Source organism: Urtica dioica, chromosome 11 (genome assembly GCF_054948205.1).
Source record: "Urtica dioica subsp. dioica isolate 48M chromosome 11, U.dioica_male_clone48M_v1_H2, whole genome shotgun sequence".
NCBI lineage: Eukaryota > Viridiplantae > Streptophyta > Magnoliopsida > Rosales > Urticaceae > Urtica > Urtica dioica.
Window position 1 is genome coordinate 6592470 of NC_142766.1, and position 22737 is coordinate 6615206.

At 51.8% G+C, this 22737-nt stretch overlaps 1 protein-coding gene across 1 annotated transcript; it reads right to left on the reverse strand.

Annotated features, from left to right (window-relative positions):
- Positions 1–6600: 6600 nt before the first annotated feature.
- On the reverse strand, positions 6601–21419 carry LOC149380891 (flavonoid 3',5'-hydroxylase 1-like). Its single transcript, XM_089600818.1, has 3 exons — positions 21066–21419; positions 19547–20098; positions 6601–7227 (listed from the first exon to the last, which is right to left on the reverse strand). The coding sequence occupies exons 1-3, from the start codon at positions 21417–21419 to the stop codon at positions 6601–6603; spliced, it is 1533 nt and encodes a 510-aa protein (XP_089456944.1).
- Between the last annotated feature and the right edge of the window lie 1318 nt (positions 21420–22737).

Below are 22737 nucleotides of genomic sequence, written 5' to 3' on the forward strand. Positions count from 1 at the left end.
TAGAAATTAATCAGTAACAAACCTAAACTAAACATACACATATATATATACATATATTATTACAATAATTACAATTTCTAGGTAATAATTTACTTACAATTAATCTAAATTAATTAAAAGCAAAAAACTTAAAAATGTCACAAACTATATCAAAACATGTCAAAAAACAATTAAAACTTAATTTTAACCTAATTAATTTACAATCAATTTAAACTTTTAACCTAAACTAATAGAATTATTAAACTTAACCAAATTACTAAACATGTGAAATTATCAAATTAATACTAATTAAGTTACACATTAAAACTAATCTAATCTAATTAAAATTACTTAACACAATATATAAATTAATTAGTAACAAATCAAAACTAAACATACACATATATACATTTATTATTACACAAATATACAATATTAATACAAAACATATATATATATATACAATACTTATGAAACAAAAAAAAAAAAATTCAGACTAACGTCTTGCGCGCGTCGGAGATTGAGCAGGGGACGGCGGAGACAGTGAGGTCCTGTGGCTGAGGCGCTATCGGAGATAGAGCAGCGACGGCGGAGACGGTGAGGTACGGTTGCGGAGCTGGCGCAGCTCCGGCTGATGAAACAGAGAAAAATAGTGAGAGAAAGAGAGAGCCAGAGATATAGTGAAAGAGAGAGAGAGAGAGAGAGAGAGAGAGAGAGAGAGAGAGAGAGAGAGAGAGAGAGAGAGAGAGATAACCTGGTGGTCCGGTGACTGAGGATGTCGGAGTTGAGGCGATAGCTTGTGGTGGTCCGGTGGCCGGATGAGGCGGAGGACCTGAGACGGGCGCTTGTTGTGGTCGGCGAAGTGTTCTCAGGCGAAGGAAGAGTCGGAGAAAAGAGGGACGAAGGAGATGGTGGTCAAAGTCGGCTTGACCGGAGAAGAGAAGTTAGCAGAGAGGGAGAGAGAAAAACGAGTTTACAAACTCGTTTCATCGACTACTGAGAAAAAGAGTCGACCTGGGTTTTTAAACAAACCCTAATAATCAGGTGCGACATTATTGCACCTGATAACTCTTTTGATGCGACTAGTCGCACCGAATCATAATTAAAAATAAATAAAAATTTCATTCACGACGTCAGATTAATGAAATAAAAGAGAAGGAGATAAGGCCCGCCTAAAAATTCAAACTATCTGATGCGACAAAGTCGCACCTGAAAGTTTGAACATATTTTCAGGTGTGACAAATCGCATCGAATAGCCAAAATCAAAAGATAATTTGAGCGAATTTTTTGGTCTTCTGATTGACTATCTGATGCGACTAGTCGCATCTAAAAGTCATTTAGATACGACTTTAAGATGCTACTAGTCGCATCTGATGGTCTTGCGCATCAGAAAACCAAATTTGTAGTAGTGTCCTGTGGATGCTAATCTCACTCTATCAAAATAATTCACTAGCCTCTCTCTAGTATTCTAGCAAACCTATGTAATTGACAGATTGTTATCTTCTCGGTTTCTAATCCTATTAAAACAATCACACGTAATACGACAAGAGCGATTACGTAAATTTCCTAAGTTTTCTACTAACCTAGGATCAACTATGAAGACATGAATAAAAACACGATTATTTACTCTCTCTCGAGTAGCTAAAGAACCCCAGATAATAATTCTAATGGTGATCATGCAATAGAAAGCATTAAGCATATTTCATATCAAACAATCCATAATAACGAAGCAATTAAGCATAATCTAACCCTAACAAACCCCCCAACTATTATCAATCCCGGCTACATCGCGTCCCTATAAAAAACTTAGCCTCTAATGATATTCATAATCAATGCTAAAGATAACAGAATAATTAAAAGCAATAAAACAAAGATTGAAAGAAAAAGAGAATTCATATTAAATAAATTTGTTATTCAACAACTTAAAATAAAAAGAAAAGAAGAAGGAAGAAGAACGAATTGATTTAAGTTCAAGAGACTCGTCAGAGACGTCGATTCCAACGAAGAACACTTTTTCTCTCTTCAAAAGCTAAAAAAAACTACCAAATACGATATGTGAAACTAAAGGAAAGAGAAAGATGGCGCTTGACCTCATCCACTGAAAATGGTCTCTCGATCGCACTGGCCTGCTCGTCGGAGAGTCGCGAATCCTCTATCCCCATAGAAGGGGAAAAACTCATCGCCCGAGGGACGTGAAGAGGTGAAGATATCAGAAAAATCTCTCAATCACCTCTGTAATCGGATCCTCATTCGTCGACCACTGACCAGCCTCATTCTCAATCCCGTCAATCTTATTTTTATTTTTTTCGGCTCGCCGCCTTCGCATAGAAGTACTTTGTATTGGCATCATTCGCATTTAGTTAATCCATTCATGCCCTCTACCTCCAATAATGCTCTTCTATGAGAAGAAGTCTTGAAAGTGACTTCTCTGTCTTTCGAATGTTGGCCACGTTCTCCACTGATTGATCCTCTTTTTAAAGAGAAATGACCCGCTAGTGTGCCTCCTCGATCTGTCGGGGAATATGACTGAATTTCGCGGAGCTCCATCCATGAAGCGCATCGCCACAGCTCCTGAGCTTGGAGAGCAATGACACCGCAATGTACGCCACGGGCCAAGACTTCCAGAGCTCCTCGATGGACTATTCACATCCTTCATCTTTCAACCACCATAGTTCCAACGAGTACGAGGAAGTCGGGCCTCTGTTCACTTTCAAAGAGGAGTTGCAAAACCTAATGGTCCAACCCTCAAAACTCCATGTGACGAACTTCGAAGGCGGGAAAGAGGGTCCACCCAATGAAGATCCGCTACCAGCCCGTCAAGTAGTTCGCGGATATTCGTCGTTCCGCCTTGACCATTGTTCAACGTGAACCGATCTCCGTAGTAGGGGAGGTCCCGCAGCTCGTAGTCGTCAAGACATTTCCTGAACTCAACCATGCTAGGGTGGTTCCTCTTTGAACCCCCAAACTTCTCCTCGTAGGTGAGGATTTCATTAAAATCCCATATACAAAACCATGATAGGTTTGAGACATCTTTTAGGCCCTTAATAGATCCAAGATATGTCTTATTTAAGCCGTACATGGGTTCCCATAAAATCATGTGAACCTCCACCTTCTCCCTCCCGGTTCGACCATCATCGCATCGATGTGTCCCCAGGAATAACTGCGCATGTCAACTTGGCAATCTTCTTTCCAAACAAGTATCAAACCACCAATAGTACTATAAAAATGATATTTAGAAGCGACACTAGATACTAGAAGTGACAAGTCGCTTCTAATTAGAAGCGACATTTGTCGATTCGAATCGATTTGTCACTTCTAGCATGATCAACAAAAAATCTAAACATCATGTCCTAATAATAGTCAAATTTTGATATTAGAAGCGACAAATGTTACTTCTAAAAGTTTTCTACTAATTATCAATTAGAAGTGACATGTCGCTTCCATGCTATCGAAATATTTGGCTTCTTGTTTTTTTCGGCAAAATTTTTATTTAATTATCAAAATGATTGTTTTTTTTTTTTGCCAAATTTTTTTATTATCAAAATGACGTCGTTTTGTATGTCCTAAACTTTAGAAACAATATTTCACTTCTAATTTAGGTCAGTCTCAATAATGTCCCATTCTTCACCGAACAAGAACCAAAAAACCAGACCCTCACCTCCAATTCTTCTCTAATATCAAAGACGTGTCAAGTTGAGCATAGAGGATCCGAGAAATGCAAATGCAAATATCCACTGGGTCAATTTTCGGACTTGTAATAATATTATTTTGCATAAAAAGTCTAGACAGAACTAATATTATTTTGCATAAAAAGTCCAGACAGAACAAAGCCAAACAAGTAAAAAAGACCACAAAAATCGGCAAGGGACGGTGTCATTTGCTCACTATCGATGGATGAATGCATGTTTTAATTAAAATATAATTCATTCAACCTATTTAACAAGTATACTAATTCGTTTTCTACCTTGGCAGAGGCTCTCTAATGGTTTGATGCTCAGACCGCTCACTGCGTGGTAAAAACTCCATCAACTACTACTGCGGAATGGACTACGTCTGCTGTTGCAGAGCTCTATATACCTTTAATTTTATTTATACTAACGCTTGATGTTTCAATTACTGTGATCAATTTTGTAACTAGTGTATACAGACCCAGATCATAGATCAGTTAGCTGATATACAACAGCAAGCTCGGGTGCAATGGGAATCCCCGAGTGAAGATGCAATGTAGGAGGCTGCGATGTCTATTGTTTTCAGCATGGGACATGACTCGGCTATAGAGATAGGTCCATTGGTCCCTCATTCGGATCTTCTAGCTAGAAGCCCAAGCTCGCGACACCGAGTTTGGATTCATCAACTCAAGTCAAGGAGGAGCCCGCACGGGACACAGAGATGTCATCGCTATGGGGAGTGGTGAGAGATCTAGCTTGTGTGTATGACACCTTGTCTAGGGGAACGTTCGACCCGGAGCTTACATTGAGGGTGGGCCAAATTGCGAGCCGCTTTGGGTCGCCGCCATCGAGCTCCATGCGTACATCCGAGCGCACCCTTGAAGCAGGGCGACGATCACCTGAAGATCCTCCTTCTTCATCGGTTCAAGCTAGTAGAGAACGTCATGGCCCCGACCATAATGAGCCCGGATATGGACCAGCTGGAAGAGCAGATCACGCGGAGGACGCGAAGGAATCCCCAACGTTGATGGGTGTTATTATTACTCTTTTTATTTAGACTTTTTAATATGACTATTTTTATTTCGGTTTATTTTGTTTAAACTTTTGATTAGATTATGACTATCTGTTTTGTTATGAATGAAACTTTTGATTTTATGTTTTTGAAAATTAAATTAAATAAAATCTGTAAATTTTAATTAGAATCCGAAAATTGTATTATACTAAAAAAATAATAAACGACATTAGAAGCGACAATCCGCTTCTAAATATTTCCTGAAAAATGATCTCCGTCGCGGAGAGATCTTCTACAACGGAACCAGTATGCGTTGTAGAAGATCTCGCCGCGGCGAGGTATTTCTCTTGTTTTTTCACTTCCTCGTCGCGGCGAATATAGTTCCCGCCGTGGCGAGTGGTTCCGTTGTAGAAGATCTCACCGCGGCGGTAAGTATACATCGGTTGCGGCGATGAAGTAAAAAAATTTAGGAATTTTACAACAGTCTAGGACCGTTGTAAAAGCTTTTACAACGCTTATCTAACCGTTTGTAAAATACTGGATTACACAACGGTTAGCTAAGCGTTGTAGAATCCCCAAGATTCTACAACAGTTAATTAAGTGTTGTAGAATCTTTCTACAACAGTTAATTAAGTGTTGTAGAATCTTTCTACAACCCTGGATTACACAACAGTACATAGGTGTTGTAGAATCATTTCACACTACTTTTTAAGTGTTGTAACATCCACAATTTGTAGTAGTGTTATAAGCGATTTTCCGCTTCTAATGTCACTTCTAAACTGTTCCCACCATTTCGTGGGAGCCATTTTCGGCGCCAAAAAAGTTCGACTTAGAAGCGACGCGACTACTCGCTTCAAAATATGTCACTTCTAATATTTAGAAGCAACGGACCGTTAGAAGCGAACCTTTTGTCGCTTCTAAAGACGCTTTTAAAAGCATAATAACGACTTTTTTTTTTATATCTTTATAAGCGACTTTTGTTGCACTCTTTCCAGGCAGTCCACCACCAACGAGTTCTGGAAAACAACCGCTGTCTGAGATACCAAGCCTTGTTAAGTTTAACTTTAAGGATCTTTAATTATTTAATATATCCAAGTAGTATACCTATAATATATATATATATATAGCAGTAATTTAAAAAAAAATCTTTGTCTCCGTGACTTCAGCGGTATGCAGACAAATGTAAATCACGTGATTTTGGTATATATTGAAAATGAACAGTAATCTTCTTTATAAGTTCTTATGCATTTAAAATATATATATATATATATATATATATTCCCACTAGCTATATTATATTTGCTTGAAAATGAAAAAGCGGACTGCGAAACCTTAATTCAATCTAAAGCGTCAAAAGCAATCCTCAAAGACAGTAAACAATTTATTGATGATAAATTCTATAATAGTGAGTCTAATTATATTAAGAGTGAATTTATTATTTTGAAAATATTTAAAATTATACTGTCGACTTATTTATGCATAAAAATACCAATGTCACTGTTTAAACTTCTTTTTTTCTCTCTTATTCACTCAATTCATGCGATTTAAGATATTTTCCGACGATATAAGATGGTTTCTGATTATTTCCAATATAGTTTATATGGTTTAAAATGATTTTCGATGATTTTTAATCGTTTAAGATGCTTGAGGAGGATTTAAGATGATTGATGAGTTCCAATGATATAAGATGGGTTTCGATGATGTAAGATGGTTTTCGATGGTTTAACATGATTCCAAAATATTTAAGTGTGTATTTTTGTTCAAAAATAGGACAAAAGTATTTACTAATTATTAGGTCTTAATTTCTCATATTCATTAATTAAAACTAGCGTGACGTCGAACCAGATAGAAATCATACAAAACAATACGCTACCAACCCCAACTCAAAGAGTCCATTACAACAATAACATCCATAAAAGATCATAGTGATGATGATCCGAATTAGTAAGCAGACGGGTCAAGCCTCGGGGTAACAATGGCAGCCAAAGGGACGGCCTTTTGAAGAGCAAGCCCAAAGGACTCGTCCATGTTGAGCTCGGCGACTCCGCACGGCAACTTCCACTCGAAAGAGTGGACCATAGTTCCCAAGACGTACTCCACGAGCACGATCCCCATTCTGGTCCCCGCGCAGATTCTCCTGCCAGCTCCGAACGGAATGAGCTCAAAGTCGTTGCCACGTGGATCGATCCTGGCATTCTCGCGGCTCAGAAACCTGTCCGGGTTGAAATCGAGCGGATTCTCCCACACCGCGGGATCTCGCCCGATGGCCCATATGTTGACGCTCAGCCGGGTGTTCTCGGGGATGTAGTAACCGTCCACTTGGCACGCCTCTGAAGATACACGTGGCAGGTTCAGCGGCGTCGATGGGTGCATACGAAAGGTCTCTTTGCACATGGCTTGGAGGTACGGCAGTTTCGTGAGGTCCGACTCTTGGACTCGGCGGTTTCTTCCGATGACGTCATCCATCTCCCTCTGGGCTCGCTTGAGGATGCTCGGGTTTTTCATCATCTCCGTTAGGGCCCACTCTATCGCGCTCGATGACGTGTCCGTTCCCGCAGTGAATAGATTCTTCAAAGCAGAAAATACCAAATTGTATGAACTCGGATAGCGAAAAAAAAAACCTGATTATGTATATATATATATATATATATATATATATATATATATATATACACTAAATTGTACCACGTGCTAACGCACGTGTTTAACTAAGTATTGATGGTTAACCTCCAGGCCAGGCTCGACCCGAGATCGACCTCTAGGCAAGCTCGACCTCCAGGCGATCTCGACCTCCAGGCCAGCTCGACCTCCAGGCGATCTCGACCCTCCAGGCGAGCTCGACCCTCCAGGCGAGCTCGGCCTCTAGGCGAGCTCGACCTCCCAGGCAGGGTTACCCTCCAGACGAGCTCGACAGGCGAGCTCGACCCCCCGAGCGATCTTGACCCTCTAGGCGAGCTCGACCCCCCGGGCGAGCTCGACCTCCAGGCGAGTTCGACTTCCAGGCAGGCTCGAGACCAATATACTCCGCCAAATCATAAAAACCAGGCGAGACACGTCGCAAGCTAGACCCCCCAGGCGAGCTCGACCTCCAGGGAGCTCTACCCCCAGGCGAGCACAACCTCCAGGCGAGCTCGACCTCCAGGCAAGCTCGACCTCCAGGCAAGCTCGACCTCCAGGGAGCTCGACACCCTAGGCGAGCTCAACTTCCAGGCAGGCTCGGCCTCCAGGTGAGCTCGACCTCTAGGGAGCTCTACCCCCAGGCGAGCTCAACCTCCAGGAGAGCTCGACCTCCAGGCGAGCTCGACCTCCATGAAGGCTCGACCTCCAGGGAGTTCGACCTCACAGGCAAGCTCGGCCTCCAGGCGAGCTCGACCTCCATGAAGGCCCGACCTCCAGGCGAGCTCAACCTCCAGGGAGCTCGACCCCCCAGGCAAGCTCGACCCCCCAGGCGAACTCGACCCCCCCAGGCGAGCTCGACCCCCAGGCAAACTCGACCCCCCAGGCGAGCTCGACCTCCAAGCGATCTCGACCTCCAGGAAAGCTCGATCTCCAGCCAGGCTCGCCCTCCAGGCCAGGCTCGACCCGAGGTCGACCCCCAGGGGAGCTCGACCTCCAGTCGATCTCGACCTCCTAGGCAGGGTTAACCTCCAAGCCAGGCTCGACCTCCCAGGCAGGGTTAACCTCCAGGCGAGCTCGACCTAGAGGTGAGCTTGACCTCCAGGCAGGCTCGACCTCCAGGCAGGCTCGACCTCCAGCCGACCTCCCAGGCAGGGTTAACCTCCAGGCGAGCTCGACCTCCAGGCGATCTCGACCTCCAGACCAGGCTCGCCCTCCAGACAGGCTCGACCCCCCAGGCGAGCTCGACCCCCGGGCGAGCTCGACCTCCAGGCGATCTCAAGCCCCGGGCCAGGCTCGACCCCCCAGGCGAGCTCGACCTCCAGGCGATCTCGACCCCCAGCCAGGCTCGACCCCCCATGCGAGCTCGACCCTCCAGGCGAGCTCGAACCCCCGGGCGAGCTCGACCTCCAGGCGATCTCGACCTCCAAGCCAGCTCTACCTCCAGGCGAGCTCGACCCTCCAGGCGAGCTCGACCTCCCAGGCAGGGTTAACCTCCAGACGAGCTCGACAGGCGAGCTCGACCCCCCCGGGCGATCTTGACCCTCTAAGCGAGCTCGACCCTCCAGGCGAGCTCGACCTCTAGGCGAGCTCGACCTCCCAGGCAGGGTTAACCTCCAGACGAGCTCGACAGGCGAGCTCGACCCCCCGGGCGAGCTCGACCTCCAGGCGAGCTCGACCTCCAAGCCAGGCTCGACCTCCCAGGCAGGGTTAACCTCCAGGGGAGCTCGACCTCCAGGCAGGCTCGACCTCCAGGCAGGCTCGACCTCCAGGCGAGCTCGACCCTCCAGGCCAGCTCGACCTCCAGGCGATCTCGACCTCCCAGGCAGGGTTAACCTCCAAGCCAGGCTCGACCTCCCAGACAGGGTTAACCTCCAGGCGAGCTCGACCTTCAGGCGATCTTGACACCAGGGCGAGCTCGACCTCCAGCCGAGCTCGACCTCCAGGCAGGCTCGACCTCCCAGGCAGGGTTAACCTCCAAGCCAGGCTCGACCTCCCAGGCAGGGTTAACCTCCAAGCCAGGCTCGACCTCCCAGGCAGGGTTAACCTTTAGGCGAGCTCGACCTCCAGGCGAGCTCGACCTCCAGGCAGGCTCGACCTCCAGCCGAGCTCGACCTCCAGGCGAGCTCGACCTCCCAGGCAGGGTTAACCTCCAGACGAGCTCGACCTCCAGGCGATCTCGACCTCCACGCCAGTCTCGCCCTCCAGCCAGGCTCGAACCCCCAGGCGAGCTCGACCCCCGGACGAGCTCGACCTCCAGGCGATGTCGACCCTCGGGCCAGGCTCGACGCCCCAGGCGAGCTCGACCTCCAGGCGAGCTCGCCCTCCAGCCAGGCTCGACCCCCCAGGCGAGCTCGACCTCCAGGCGATCTCGACCTCCAGGAAGGCTCGATCTCCAGGCCAGGCTCGCCCTCCAGGCGAGCTCGACCTCCAGTTCGTCAGCACGTATCACCCTCAGTTTGTCAGCTCGTCTCACCCTCAATTCGTCAGCTCGTCTCACCCTCAGTTCATCAGCTCGTCTCGTCATCAGTTCGTCAACTCGTCTCGTCATCAGTTCGTCAACTCATCTCACCCTCAGTTCGTCAGCTCGTCTCGTCCTCAGTTCGTCACCTCCAGGCGAGCTCGACCCCCCAATCGAACTCGACCTCCAGGAAGGCTCGATCTCCAGCCAGGCTCGCCCTCCAGGCCAGGCTCGATCGGAGGTCGACCCCCAGGCAAGCTCGACCCCCCAGGCGAACTCGACACCCCAGGCGAGCTCGACCCCCCAGGCTAACTCTACCCCCCAGGTGAGCTCTAACTCCAGGCGATCTCGACCTCCAGGAAGGCTCGATCTCCAGCCAGGCTCGCCCTCCAGGCCAGGCTCGACCGGAGGTCGACCCCCAGGCGAGCTCGACCTCCTGGCGATCTCGACCTCCAGACCAGGCTCGCCCTCCAGCCAGGCTCGACCCCCCAGGCGAGCTCGACCCCCGGGCGAGCTCGACCTCCAGGCGATCTCGACCCCCGGGCCAGGCTCGACCCCCCAGGCGAGCTCGACCTCCAGGCGATCTCGACCCCCAGCCAGGCTCGACCCCCCAGGCGAGCTCGACCCTCCAGGCGAGCTCGACCCCCAGGCGAGCTCGACCCCCCAAGCGAGCTCGACCTCCAGGCGATCTCGACCTCCAGTAAGGTTCGATCTCCAGCCAGGCTCGCCCTCCAGGCCAGGCTCGACAAGAGGTCGACCCTCAGGGGAGCTCGACCTCCAGTCGATCTCGACCTCCTAGGCAGGGTTAACCTCCAAGCCAGGCTCGACTTCCCAGGCAGGGTTAACCTCCAGGTGAGCTCGACCTCCAGGCGAGCTCGACCTACAGGCAGGCTCGACCTCCAGCCGAGCTCGACCTCCAGGCGAGCTCGACCTCCCAGGCAGGGTTAACCTCCAGGCGATCTCGACCTCCACGCTAGTCTCGCCCTCCAGCCAGGCTCGAACCCCCAGGCGACCTCGACCCCCGGACGAGCTCGACCTCCAGGCGATGTCGACCCTCGGGCCAGGCTCGACGCCCCAGGCGAGCTCGACCTCCAGGCGAGCTCGCCCTCCAGCCAGGCTCGACCCCCCAGGAGAGCTCGACCTCCAGGCGATCTCGACCTCCAGGAAGGCTCGATCTCCAGGCCAGGCTCGCCCTCCAGGCGAGCTCGACCTCCAGTTCGTCAGCACGTATCACCCTCAGTTTGTCAGCTCGTCTCATCCTCAATTCGTCAGCTCGTCTCACCCTCAGTTCATCAGCTCGTCTCGTCATCAGTTCGTCAACTCGTCTCGTCATCAGTTCGTCAACTCATCTCACCCTCAGTTCGTCAGCTCGTCTCGTCCTCAGTTCGTCACCTCCAGGCGAGCTCGACCCCCCAATCGAACTCGACCTCCAGGAAGGCTCGATCTCCAGCCAGGCTCGCCCTCCAGGCCAGGCTCGATCGGAGGTCGACCCCCAGGCAAGCTCGACCCCCCAGGCGAACTCGACCCCCCAGGCGAGCTCGACCCCCCAGGCTAACTCTACCCCCCAAGTGAGCTCTAACTCCAGGCGATCTCGACCTCCAGGAAGGCTCGATCTCCAGCCAGGCTCGCCCTCCAGGCCAGGCTCGACCGGAGGTCGACCCCCAGGCGAGCTCGACCTCCTGGCGATCTCGACCTCCAGACCAGGCTCGCCCTCCAGCCAGGCTCGACCCCCCAGGCGAGCTCGACCCCCGGGCGAGCTCGACCTCCAGGCGATCTCGACCCCCGGGCCAGGCTCGACCCCCCAGGCGAGCTCGACCTCCAGGCGATCTCGACCCCCAGCCAGGCTCGACCCCCCAGGCGAGCTCGACCCTCCAGGCGAGCTCGACCCCCAGGCGAGCTCGACCCCCCAAGCGAGCTCGACCTCCAGGCGATCTCGACCTCCAGTAAGGTTCGATCTCCAGCCAGGCTCGCCCTCCAGGCCAGGCTCGACAAGAGGTCGACCCTCAGGGGAGCTCGACCTCCAGTCGATCTCGACCTCCTAGGCAGGGTTAACCTCCAAGCCAGGCTCGACTTCCCAGGCAGGGTTAACCTCCAGGTGAGCTCGACCTCCAGGCGAGCTCGACCTACAGGCAGGCTCGACCTCCAGCCGAGCTCGACCTCCAGGCGAGCTCGACCTCCCAGGCAGGGTTAACCTCCAGGCGATCTCGACCTCCACGCCAGTCTCGCCCTCCAGCCAGGCTCGAACCCCCAGGCGAGCTCGACCCCCGGACGAGCTCGACCTCCAGGCGATGTCGACCCTCGGGCCAGGCTCGACGCCCCAGGCGAGCTCGACCTCCAGGCGAGCTCGCCCTCCAGCCAGGCTCGACCCCCCAGGCGAGCTCGACCTCCAGGCGATCTCGACCTCCAGGAAGGCTCGATCTCCAGGCCAGGCTCGCCCTCCAGGCGAGCTCGACCTCCAGTTCGTCAGCACGTATCACCCTCAGTTTGTCAGCTCGTCTCACCCTCAATTCGTCAGCTCGTCTCACCCTCAGTTCATCAGCTCGTCTCGTCATCAGTTCGTCAACTCGTCTCGTCATCAGTTCGTCAACTCATCTCACCCTCAGTTCGTCAGCTCGTCTCGTCCTCAGTTCGTCACCTCCAGGCGAGCTCGACCCCCCAATCGAACTCGACCTCCAGGAAGGCTCGATCTCCAGCCAGGCTCGCCCTCCAGGCCAGGCTCGATCGGAGGTCGACCCCCAGGCAAGCTCGACCCCCCAGGCGAACTCGACCCCCCAGGCGAGCTCTACCCCCCAAGCTAACTCTATCCCCCAGGTGAGCTCTAACTCCAGGCGATCTCGACCTCCAGGAAGGCTCGATCTCCAGCCAGGCTCGCCCTCCAGGCCAGGCTCGACCGGAGGTCGACCCCCAGGCGAGCTCGACCTCCTGGCGATCTCGACCTCCAGACCACGCTCGCCCTCCAGCCAGGCTCGACCCCCCAGGCGAGCTCGACCCCCGGGCGAGCTCGACCTCCAGGCGATCTCGACCCTCGGGCCAGGCTCGACCCCCCAGGCGAGCTCGACCTCCAGGCGATCTCGACCCCCAGCCAGGCTCGACCCCCCAGGCGAGCTCGACCCTCCAGGCGAGCTCGACCCTCCAGGCGAGCTCGACCCCCAGGCGAGCTCGACCCCCCAAGCGAGCTCGACCTCCAGGCGATCTCGACCTCCAGTAAGGTTCGATCTCCAGCCAGGCTCGCCCTCCAGGCCAGGCTCGACAAGAGGTCGACCCTCAGGGGAGCTCGACCTCCAGTCGATCTCGACCTCCTAGGCAGGGTTAACCTCCAAGCCAGGCTCGACTTCCCAGGCAGGGTTAACCTCCAGGTGAGCTCGACCTCCAGGCGAGCTCGACCTACAGGCAGGCTCGACCTCCAGCCGAGCTCGACCTCCAGGCGAGCTCGACCTCCCAGGCAGGGTTAACCTCCAGGCGATCTCGACCTCCACGCCAGTCTCGCCCTCCAGCCAGGCTCGAACCCCCAGGCGAGCTCGACCCCCGGACGAGCTCGACCTCCAGGCGATGTCGACCCTCGGGCCAGGCTCGACGCCCCAGGCGAGCTCGACCTCCAGGCGAGCTCGCCCTCCAGCCAGGCTCGACCCCCCAGGCGAGCTCGACCTCCAGGCGATCTCGACCTCCAGGAAGGCTCGATCTCCAGGCCAGGCTCGCCCTCCAGGCGAGCTCGACCTCCAGTTCGTCAGCACGTATCACCCTCAGTTTGTCAGCTCGTCTCACCCTCAATTCGTCAGCTCGTCTCACCCTCAGTTCATCAGCTCGTCTCGTCATCAGTTCGTCAACTCGTCTCGTCATCAGTTCGTCAACTCATCTCACCCTCAGTTCGTCAGCTCGTCTCGTCCTCAGTTCGTCACCTCCAGGCGAGCTCGACCCCCCAATCGAACTCGACCTCCAGGAAGGCTCGATCTCCAGCCAGGCTCGCCCTCCAGGCCAGGCTCGATCGGAGGTCGACCCCCAGGCAAGCTCGACCCCCCAGGCGAACTCGACCCCCCAGGCGAGCTCTACCCCCCAAGCTAACTCTACCCCCCAGGTGAGCTCTAACTCCAGGCGATCTCGACCTCCAGGAAGGCTCGATCTCCAGCCAGGCTCGCCCTCCAGGCCAGGCTCGACCGGAGGTCGACCCCCAGGCGAGCTCGACCTCCTGGCGATCTCGACCTCCAGACCAGGCTCGCCCTCCAGCCAGGCTCGACCCCCCAGGCGAGCTCGACCCCCGGGCGAGCTCGACCTCCAGGCGATCTCGACCCTCGGGCCAGGCTCGACCCCCCAGGCGAGCTCGACCTCCAGGCGATCTCGACCCCCAGCCAGGCTCGACCCCCCAGGCGAGCTCGACCCTCCAGGCGAGCTCGACCCCCAAGCGAGCTCGACCTCCAGGCGATCTCGACCTCCAGTAAGGTTCGATCTCCAGCCAGGCTCGCCCTCCAGGCCAGGCTCGACAAGAGGTCGACCCTCAGGGGAGCTCGACCTCCAGTCGATCTCGACCTCCTAGGCAGGGTTAACCTCCAAGCCAGGCTCGACTTCCCAGGCAGGGTTAACCTCCAGGTGAGCTCGACCTCCAGGCGAGCTCGACCTACAGGCAGGCTCGACCTCCAGCCGAGCTCGACCTCCAGGCGAGCTCGACCTCCCAGGCAGGGTTAACCTCCAGGCGATCTCGACCTCCACGCCAGTCTCGCCCTCCAGCCAGGCTCGAACCCCCAGGCGAGCTCGACCCCCGGACGAGCTCGACCTCCAGGCGATGTCGACCCTCGGGCCAGGCTCGACGCCCCAGGCGAGCTCGACCTCCAGGCGAGCTCGCCCTCCAGCCAGGCTCGACCCCCCAGGCGAGCTCGACCTCCAGGCGATCTCGACCTCCAGGAAGGCTCGATCTCCAGGCCAGGCTCGCCCTCCAGGCGAGCTCGACCTCCAGTTCGTCAGCACGTATCACCCTCAGTTTGTCAGCTCGTCTCACCCTCAATTCGTCAGCTCGTCTCACCCTCAGTTCATCAGCTCGTCTCGTCATCAGTTCGTCAACTCGTCTCGTCATCAGTTCGTCAACTCATCTCACCCTCAGTTCGTCAGCTCGTCTCGTCCTCAGTTCGTCACCTCCAGGCGAGCTCGACCCCCCAATCGAACTCGACCTCCAGGAAGGCTCGATCTCCAGCCAGGCTCGCCCTCCATGCCAGGCTCGATCGGAGGTCGACCCCCAGGCAAGCTCGACCCCCCAGGCGAACTCGACCCCCCAGGTGAGCTCTAACTCCAGGCGATCTCGACCTCCAGGAAGGCTCGATCTCCAGCCAGGCTCGCCCTCCAGGCCAGGCTCGACCGGAGGTCGACCCCCAGGCGAGCTCGACCTCCTGGCGATCTCGACCTCCAGACCAGGCTCGCCCTCCAGCCAGGCTCGACCCCCCAGGCGAGCTCGACCCCCGGGCGAGCTCGACCTCCAGGCGATCTCGACCCCCGGGCCAGGCTCGACCCCCCAGGCGAGCTCGACCTCCAGGCGATCTCGACCCCCAGCCAGGCTCGACCCCCCAGGCGAGCTCGACCCTCCAGGCGAGCTCGACCCCCAGGCGAGCTCGACCCCCCAAGCGAGCTCGACCTCCAGGCGATCTCGACCTCCAGTAAGGTTCGATCTCCAGCCAGGCTCGCCATCCAGGCCAGGCTCGACAAGAGGTCGACCCTCAGGGGAGCTCGACCTCCAGTCGATCTCGACCTCCTAGGCAGGGTTAACCTCCAAGCCAGGCTCGACTTCCCAGGCAGGGTTAACCTCCAGGCGAGCTCGACCTACAGGCAGGCTCGACCTCCAGCCGAGCTCGACCTCCCGGCGAGCTCGACCTCCCAGGCAGGGTTAACCTCCAGGCGAGCTCGACCTCTAGGCCAGGCTCGCCCCCCAGCCAGGCTCGACCCCCCAGGCGAGCTCGACCCCCGGGCGAGCTCGACCTCCAGGCGATCTCGACCCCCGGGCCAGGCTCTACCCCCTAGTCGAGCTCGACCTCCAGGCGAGCTCGACCTCCAGGCCAGGCTCACCCTCTAGCCAGGCTCGACCCCCCAGGCGAGCTCGACCTCCAGGCGAGCTCGACCTCCAGGCCAGGCTCAACCTCCAGGCGAGCTCGACCTCCAGTTCGTCAGCTCGTCTCACCCTCAGTTCGTCAGCTCGTCTCACCCTCAGTTCGTCAGCTCGTCTCACCCTCAGTTCGTCAGCTCGTCTCACCCTCAGTTCGTCAGCTCGTCTCGTCATCAGTTCGTCAACTCGTCTCGTCATCAGTTCGTCAACTCATCTCACCCTCAATTCGTTAGCTCGTCTCGTCATCGGTTTGTCAACTCATCTCACCCCTCAGTTCGTCAGCTCGTCTCACCCTCAGTCTCCAGGCGAGCTCGATCTCCAGGCGATCTCGACCTCCAGGCGAGCTCGACCTCCAGGCGATCTCGACCTCCAGGCAGGGTTAACCTCCAGGCGATCTCGAACTCCTGACCAGGCTCGCTCTCCAGCTAGGCTCGACCCCCAGGCGAGCTCGACCTCTAGGCGATCTCGACCCCCAGCCAGGCTCGAAACCCCAGGCGAGCTCGACCCTCCAAGCGAGCTCGACCCCCGGGCGAGCTCGACCTCCAGGCGATCTCGACCCCCCGGCGATCTCGCCCCTGGGCTATCTCGACCCCCGGGCCAGGCTCGACCCTTCAGGCGAGCTCGACCCTCCAGGCGAGCTCGACCTCCCAGGCAGGGTTAACCTCCAGACGAGCTCGACAGGCGAGCTCGACCCCCCGGGCGAGCTCGACCTCCAAGCCAGGCTCGACCTCCAGGCGAGCTAGACCTCCAGGCGAGCTAGACCTCCAGGCAGGCTCGACCTCCAGCCGAGCTAGACCTCCAGGCAAGCTCGACCTCCCAGACAGGGTTAAGCTCCAGGCGAGCTCGACCTCCAGGCGATCTCGACCTCCAGGCCAGGCTCGCCCTCCAGCCAGGCTCGACCCCCCAGTCGAGCTCGACCCTCGGGCGAGCTCGACCTCCAGGTGATCTCGACCCCCGGGCCAGGCTCGACCCCCCAGGCGAGCTCGACCTCCAGGCGAGCTTGACCTCCAGGCCAGGCATGCCCTCCAGCCAGGCTCGACCCTCCAGGCGAGCTCGACCTTCAGGCGAACTCGACCTCCAGTTCGTCAGCTCGTCTCACCCTCAGTTCGTCAGCTCGTCTCACCCTCAGTTCGTCAGCTCGTCTCGTCATCAGTTCGTCAACTCGTCTCACCCTCAGTTCGTCAGCTCGTCTCGTCATCGGTTCGTCAACTCATCTCACCCCTCAGTTCGTCAGCTTGTCTCACCCTCAGTCTCCAGGCGAACTCGACCTCCAGGCGAGCTCCACCTCCAGCCAGGCTCGACCCCCCAGGCGAACTCGCCCTCCAGGCCAGGCTCGACCCGAGGTCAATCCCCAGGCGAGCTCGACCTCCAGGCGATCTCGACCCCCAGCCAGGCTCGACCCCCCAGGCGAGCTCGACCTCCAGGCGATCTCGACCCCAATCCAGGCTCGACCCCCCAGGCGAGCTCGACCCTCCAGGCGAGCTCGACCCCCGGGCGAGCTCGACCCCCAGCCAGGCTCGACCCACCAGGCGACCTCGACCCTCCAGGCGAGCTCGACCCCCGGGCGAGCTCGACCTCCAGGAAGGCTCGATCTCCAGCCAGGCTCGCCCTCCAGGCCAGGCTCGACCCGAGATCGACCCCCAGGCGAGCTCGACCTCCCAGGCAGGGTTAACCTCCAAGCCAGGCTCGACCTCCCAGTCAGGGTTAACCTCCAGGCAAGCTCGACCTCCAGGCGAGCTTGACCTCCAGGCAGGCTCGACCTCCCGGCAGGCTCGACCTCCAGCCGAGTTCGACCTCCAGGCGAGCTCGACCTCCCAGGCAGGGTTAACCTCCAGGCGAGCTCGACCTCCAGGCGATCTCGACCTCCAGACCAGGCTCGCCCTCCAGCCAGGCTCGACCCCCCAGGCGAGCTCGACCCCCGGGCGAGCTCGACCTCTAAGCGATCTCGACCCCCGGGCCAGGCTCGACCCCCCAGGCGAGCTCGACCCCCAAACTAGCTCGATCCCCCAGGCGAGCTCGACCCTCCAGGCGAGCTCGACCTCCGGCCGAGCTCGACCTCCAGGCGATCTCAAGTTACGAGCGATCCCGACCCCCGGGCGATCTCGACCCCCGGGGCGAGCTCGACATGGCGAGCTCGACCTCCAGGCCAGGCTCGCCCTCCAGCCAGACTCGACCCCCCAGGCGAGCTCGACCTCCAGTTCGTCAGCTCGTCTGACCCTCAGTTCGTCAGCTCGTCTCAGTTCGTCAGCTCGTCTCAGTCTCAGTTCGTCAGCTCGTCTTAGTTCGTCAGCTCGTCTCAAACGAGCGCAGAAGAGGAATTACGCGCGTGTTAGAGCTAAGGCTTCAGGGATTTTCTGCGTGTGGGCCAGGAAGCTGGGCCCAGGTGAATCAATTTGATTGGACAAAATAAGGACGTGGAAGATTATAATTGGCTTCTCTTATGAACAGTAAATTGTCATTGTGACTTCTAAGTATTAAATAGATATATATATATATATATATATATATATATATATATATATATAATATCTCTTTTTTTATTTTTTTATTTCATGTAACTTTATCTTGTTAGTTGTTTGCGTACTGTTTTTTTTTTGGCTTATCATGTCGCTTCTTTTTTAACTATAAGAAATGTGTATAATAAAATGTTGAATATATATAGCATTTAATTAAACGTCTCTATCTTTCTTTTTCCAGCGTTATTCTATTTAAAACTTCAAGCATAAGATTAACTACGGTATTTGCACACAAACAAATATTTTATTCATTTATGGGAAAATAACACATTTATACCATGTGTTTTAGTGAAATGTCGAGTTTAACCCTCAGTTTTCAAAAATGTCGAGTTCATACCCTCTGTTTAACTAAAATAACGAAATTATACCCTGAAATGAATAACATCATCACAAATCTCCCTTTCATTGATATTAACTCTTATATAAGAAAAACCGAATCAAATCTAAATCAGTACCCTAATTTCCAAATTCTCAATTTTGAAATAAAAATAGCTTTAAATTGAAATTAAATAATAAAACTCATACCGCCTAAGAAATGACTTCATTCCGTGTTCGAATTGTAACTCTAAATCTTGGATTCTCTGTTTGAATATGCGATTTTGATGACTATCAACTATCGATGTTTACCCCTTTGCCTCTTTCTGTGTTCTTTACGATTAAGAGACTGTTATTTATTTTTTAGTTTTTAAATAAATTACATATATGGCGCGAATGAATAAGGATAATTGGTGTTTATATTATAAATATTATAGTCAACGTCAATGAAAAGTCAATAAAAAGAATATTTGTGACACTGTTGTCTATTTCAGGGTATAATTTCGTCATTTTAGTTAAACAGAGGGTATGAACTCGACATTTTTGAAAACCGAGGGTTAAACTCGACATTTCACTAAAACACAGGGTATAAATGTGTTATTTTCCCTTCATTTATAAACGTCCTGATAAAAGAACTCTCTCTTCATGCATGCGACTTGCACTTTAATGAAGAAAAAAAAACATATGTGACAAAAAATATTTTTGTTTCATAGAGATATCTTATTCTTTTTATTATATAGATAACTTTTTTTTTTTGTTAAAAGACCACAGTATATATTTTAATTTCATATTGCCTCGGCGATCTTTGCTTATGTATATATATAAACTATCCTCTTTCCCCTGGAGTGAATAATAATTTCTAGAAATCAAGTACACTGAGAAAACGATGGAATAACTTACCAAAAGTAGAGCCTTGATATTGATCAAATTAAGTCTCTCGCCATCTGGAATATCGTCTTTCATGTTAGCCATAACAAGATCAAGAAAGTCAGGGCTTCCTTTCCTCTTCTCAGCACTCTGGCGGTGCTCCTCGATCATCCTCGTCAGAAGCACATCGAACCGCTTGTGCAGCCTCTTCATCCCGCGCTCAACCCCCTGCAAATCCATCCATGCCACGGACGGAATGAAATCCCCGACGTTGAAGAACCCGGCGGTCGTCATCAGCTCCACAACCATGTCCTTGAACTCGTTGGACTCCGAGCCCTGCGTGACAAACACGCGCCGGCTCAGTATGACCTGCCCTATCATGTTGGCCATCGCGTACGTCAGCATCTCGGCCACCACAACGGGCCGGCCGCGGCGGCTGAACTCTGACATGGCCCGAAGCATGTGGCCCAGCTCGGTGTCCCTGACCCCGGCCCAGTCAGCGAGGCCCTTTCCGCCAAGCATGTGGAGGTTGCTCAGCTTGCGCAGGAGCTTCCACCGCGGGCCATACTCCGCAAATACCATATCCTGTGAGCGGTGGCAGACCCAGAATTTAAAAAGTGGGGGGCCAAAAAAAAAATTTGGTGTAAAAAACAAAAAAAAAACCTTATATATATTGCCCTAAAAATTTGGGCTGGAGGGGGGCCAGGCATCCTAAAGGATACACCTGGGACTGCCAATGCCTACGAGCATGGACGGAGCTAGAGAAGTTTGTTTTGGGAACTAATATGTGTAAGGGCCGAGTTCCTCCACCGTGTTGGGCTGCCACCCACCTTAGTATGATATTGTCCGCTTTGGGCCCAAGCCCGCACGGATTTGTTTTTGGGTTTCCTTCCAAAAGGCCTCATACTAGTGTAGTTAGGTGGGTCTCTTATATCCAATGCATTCTTTGCATTCACTTCCGATGTGGGACTTTGGTTTGCATCCCAACAATCCTTCCATCAAACCAAGGACCACATACACATGTCTTTCCCTCAAGCGAAATCATCTTGTACCGCCGTTTGGACGCTAACGGGACCCGCCGCCTGACCGGCATCATTGTCAGGAAGACTTTCGACACAAGGCACACCATCGCGAGGTCACCACACAGAGGGATTCTCCTTCCACATCGCAAGCCCAACCCAAACTCCCATTCTCCTGAACCATCGGCTCTGATACCATTTGTAAGGGCCGAGTTCCTCCACCGTGTTGGGCTGCCACCCACCTTAGTATGATATTGTCCGCTTTGGACCCAAGTCCGCACGGATTTGTTTTTGGGTTTCCTTCCCAAAAGGCCTCATACTAGTGTAGTTAGGTGGGTCTCTTATATCCGATGCATTCTTTGCATTCACTTCCGATGTGGGACTTTGGTTTGCATCCCAACAATATGAAAATAAAAAAAAAATTGTAGACTGGTAAAAAAAACATTATTAAGTAATATAAAATGAAAATTATAAATAATTTTGAAGGAGGGACCAAGCCCTCCTCCATGGACCTTAAGAGGCTCCCTCCCTACCTGCGAGTCGTATGCCAGGTGGGTCGCGCCAGCATTGGAAGGGCGGTTCGAGAAGTTGATATCTAGGGTTTTGAGGAACGCCTTGGTTGCGGCCGGGGTCGAGGCCACGACCATGTCGCACGTACCCATTTTGAGGAACATCACTGGGCCGTAATTCTCCGCCATCTTCGCCAGTGTCACGTGTGGCATTGTGCCCAGTAGAGGAAGTGCCCCGATTACCGGCCATCCTTTCGGGCCAGGCGGCAGCGGCTTCTGAGGCTTGCAGAGAAGAGATCGAATGGAAAATCGGGTTACGAGGAAGAGGAGAAGGGAGACTAGGATGTCTCCGAGAAATAGGGATGTTGATAGAGACATGGTCTTTAATTCCATTACTCAAAGTGTGCCAAGTAAGTTGGCTTGGGATGAGAAAAATAATTGAAGGGTGAAGGGAAATATATAATATTGCACGGAAAGATGAGAGAGGTGCGGAAATTTTTGTTAGGTTTGAATCACGTGCATGAGTGTTAGCTAGGTGGTTTATCTAATAGTTACCGTATGATCGTATATTAATGACAAATTAACCAGTCTATGTGTACTGACTTCTAATTATAAGGCCCTACGTTGACGTACGAAGTATCTTTTCTTTAGATATTACACTTGGCCCATCCTCCTTTGTACCAGCTTCCAATTTCATGAAAACTAGATTTTCACGCCTACATGATTGAGTGTAGTACAGAGGAATCTAAATAATTCGGGCTAAATAAGACATAGCTACTACTACTAGTCAGGCACATATATATTCTAATTCGGATCTTAAGTCATGAGAAGATCAGTAAAACATTTTAACAAGTTTATAATCATTGTATTATTGATTTTACTAATTACTAAACCTGGCACATTTTAATTAAATTCTCTAGCATGGTCTTAATAAATAAAAAATTACTAGCTATGGCCTTTAAATTGTTAATATATATATATATATATATATATATATATATATGGTAAACGAAGCTGCTAGCAGCCGTGATGGTCGGTAATATGTTACTAAGAGAGCATCTTCAATGGTGTCATTTTCACACTAAATTTAGTGTAACTTTTACATCATGTATTTTTTTCCAATGGTATTACATTATATCTTATATTATAGGGAATATTCTATGTTTTTTATTAGGCTTTTTAATCTAAGATGCTTTTATATTAAGTGTCTTAATTTTTTTAGTTATTTCTAATGTCTGATTAGATATATAAAAATGTAATTGCATTTTATTTATCAATTATATGTAACTTATAGTATAAATCAATAATAAATTATTCAAAAATAAAAAATATAATTAATAAAAGTGAAAATTAATAAATTTCATTACATAGATAATATTCAATATTTTTTATGGAATAAATAATATACCATTAAAAAAACATAAATATGAAAATTACATATTACTAATTGAATTAATTTGGCTTGATATTTATAAATAAAAAAATTAAATATTGGTTTAACTTAAGTGGTATTGAAGAAATTAATTTGGATTATAAACAATGTTGGAAAATGCTGGTATTTATACCAAGTTAATGGCTGATTTTTGGCAACAATTTGAGTGGGATCCACTCATCGGATTTGAATAATTACGTATTCCTTGTAACGAGGGGTATAAGATTGAATATTTGTTTGCCAAAATCGGACCTAGAATGAATG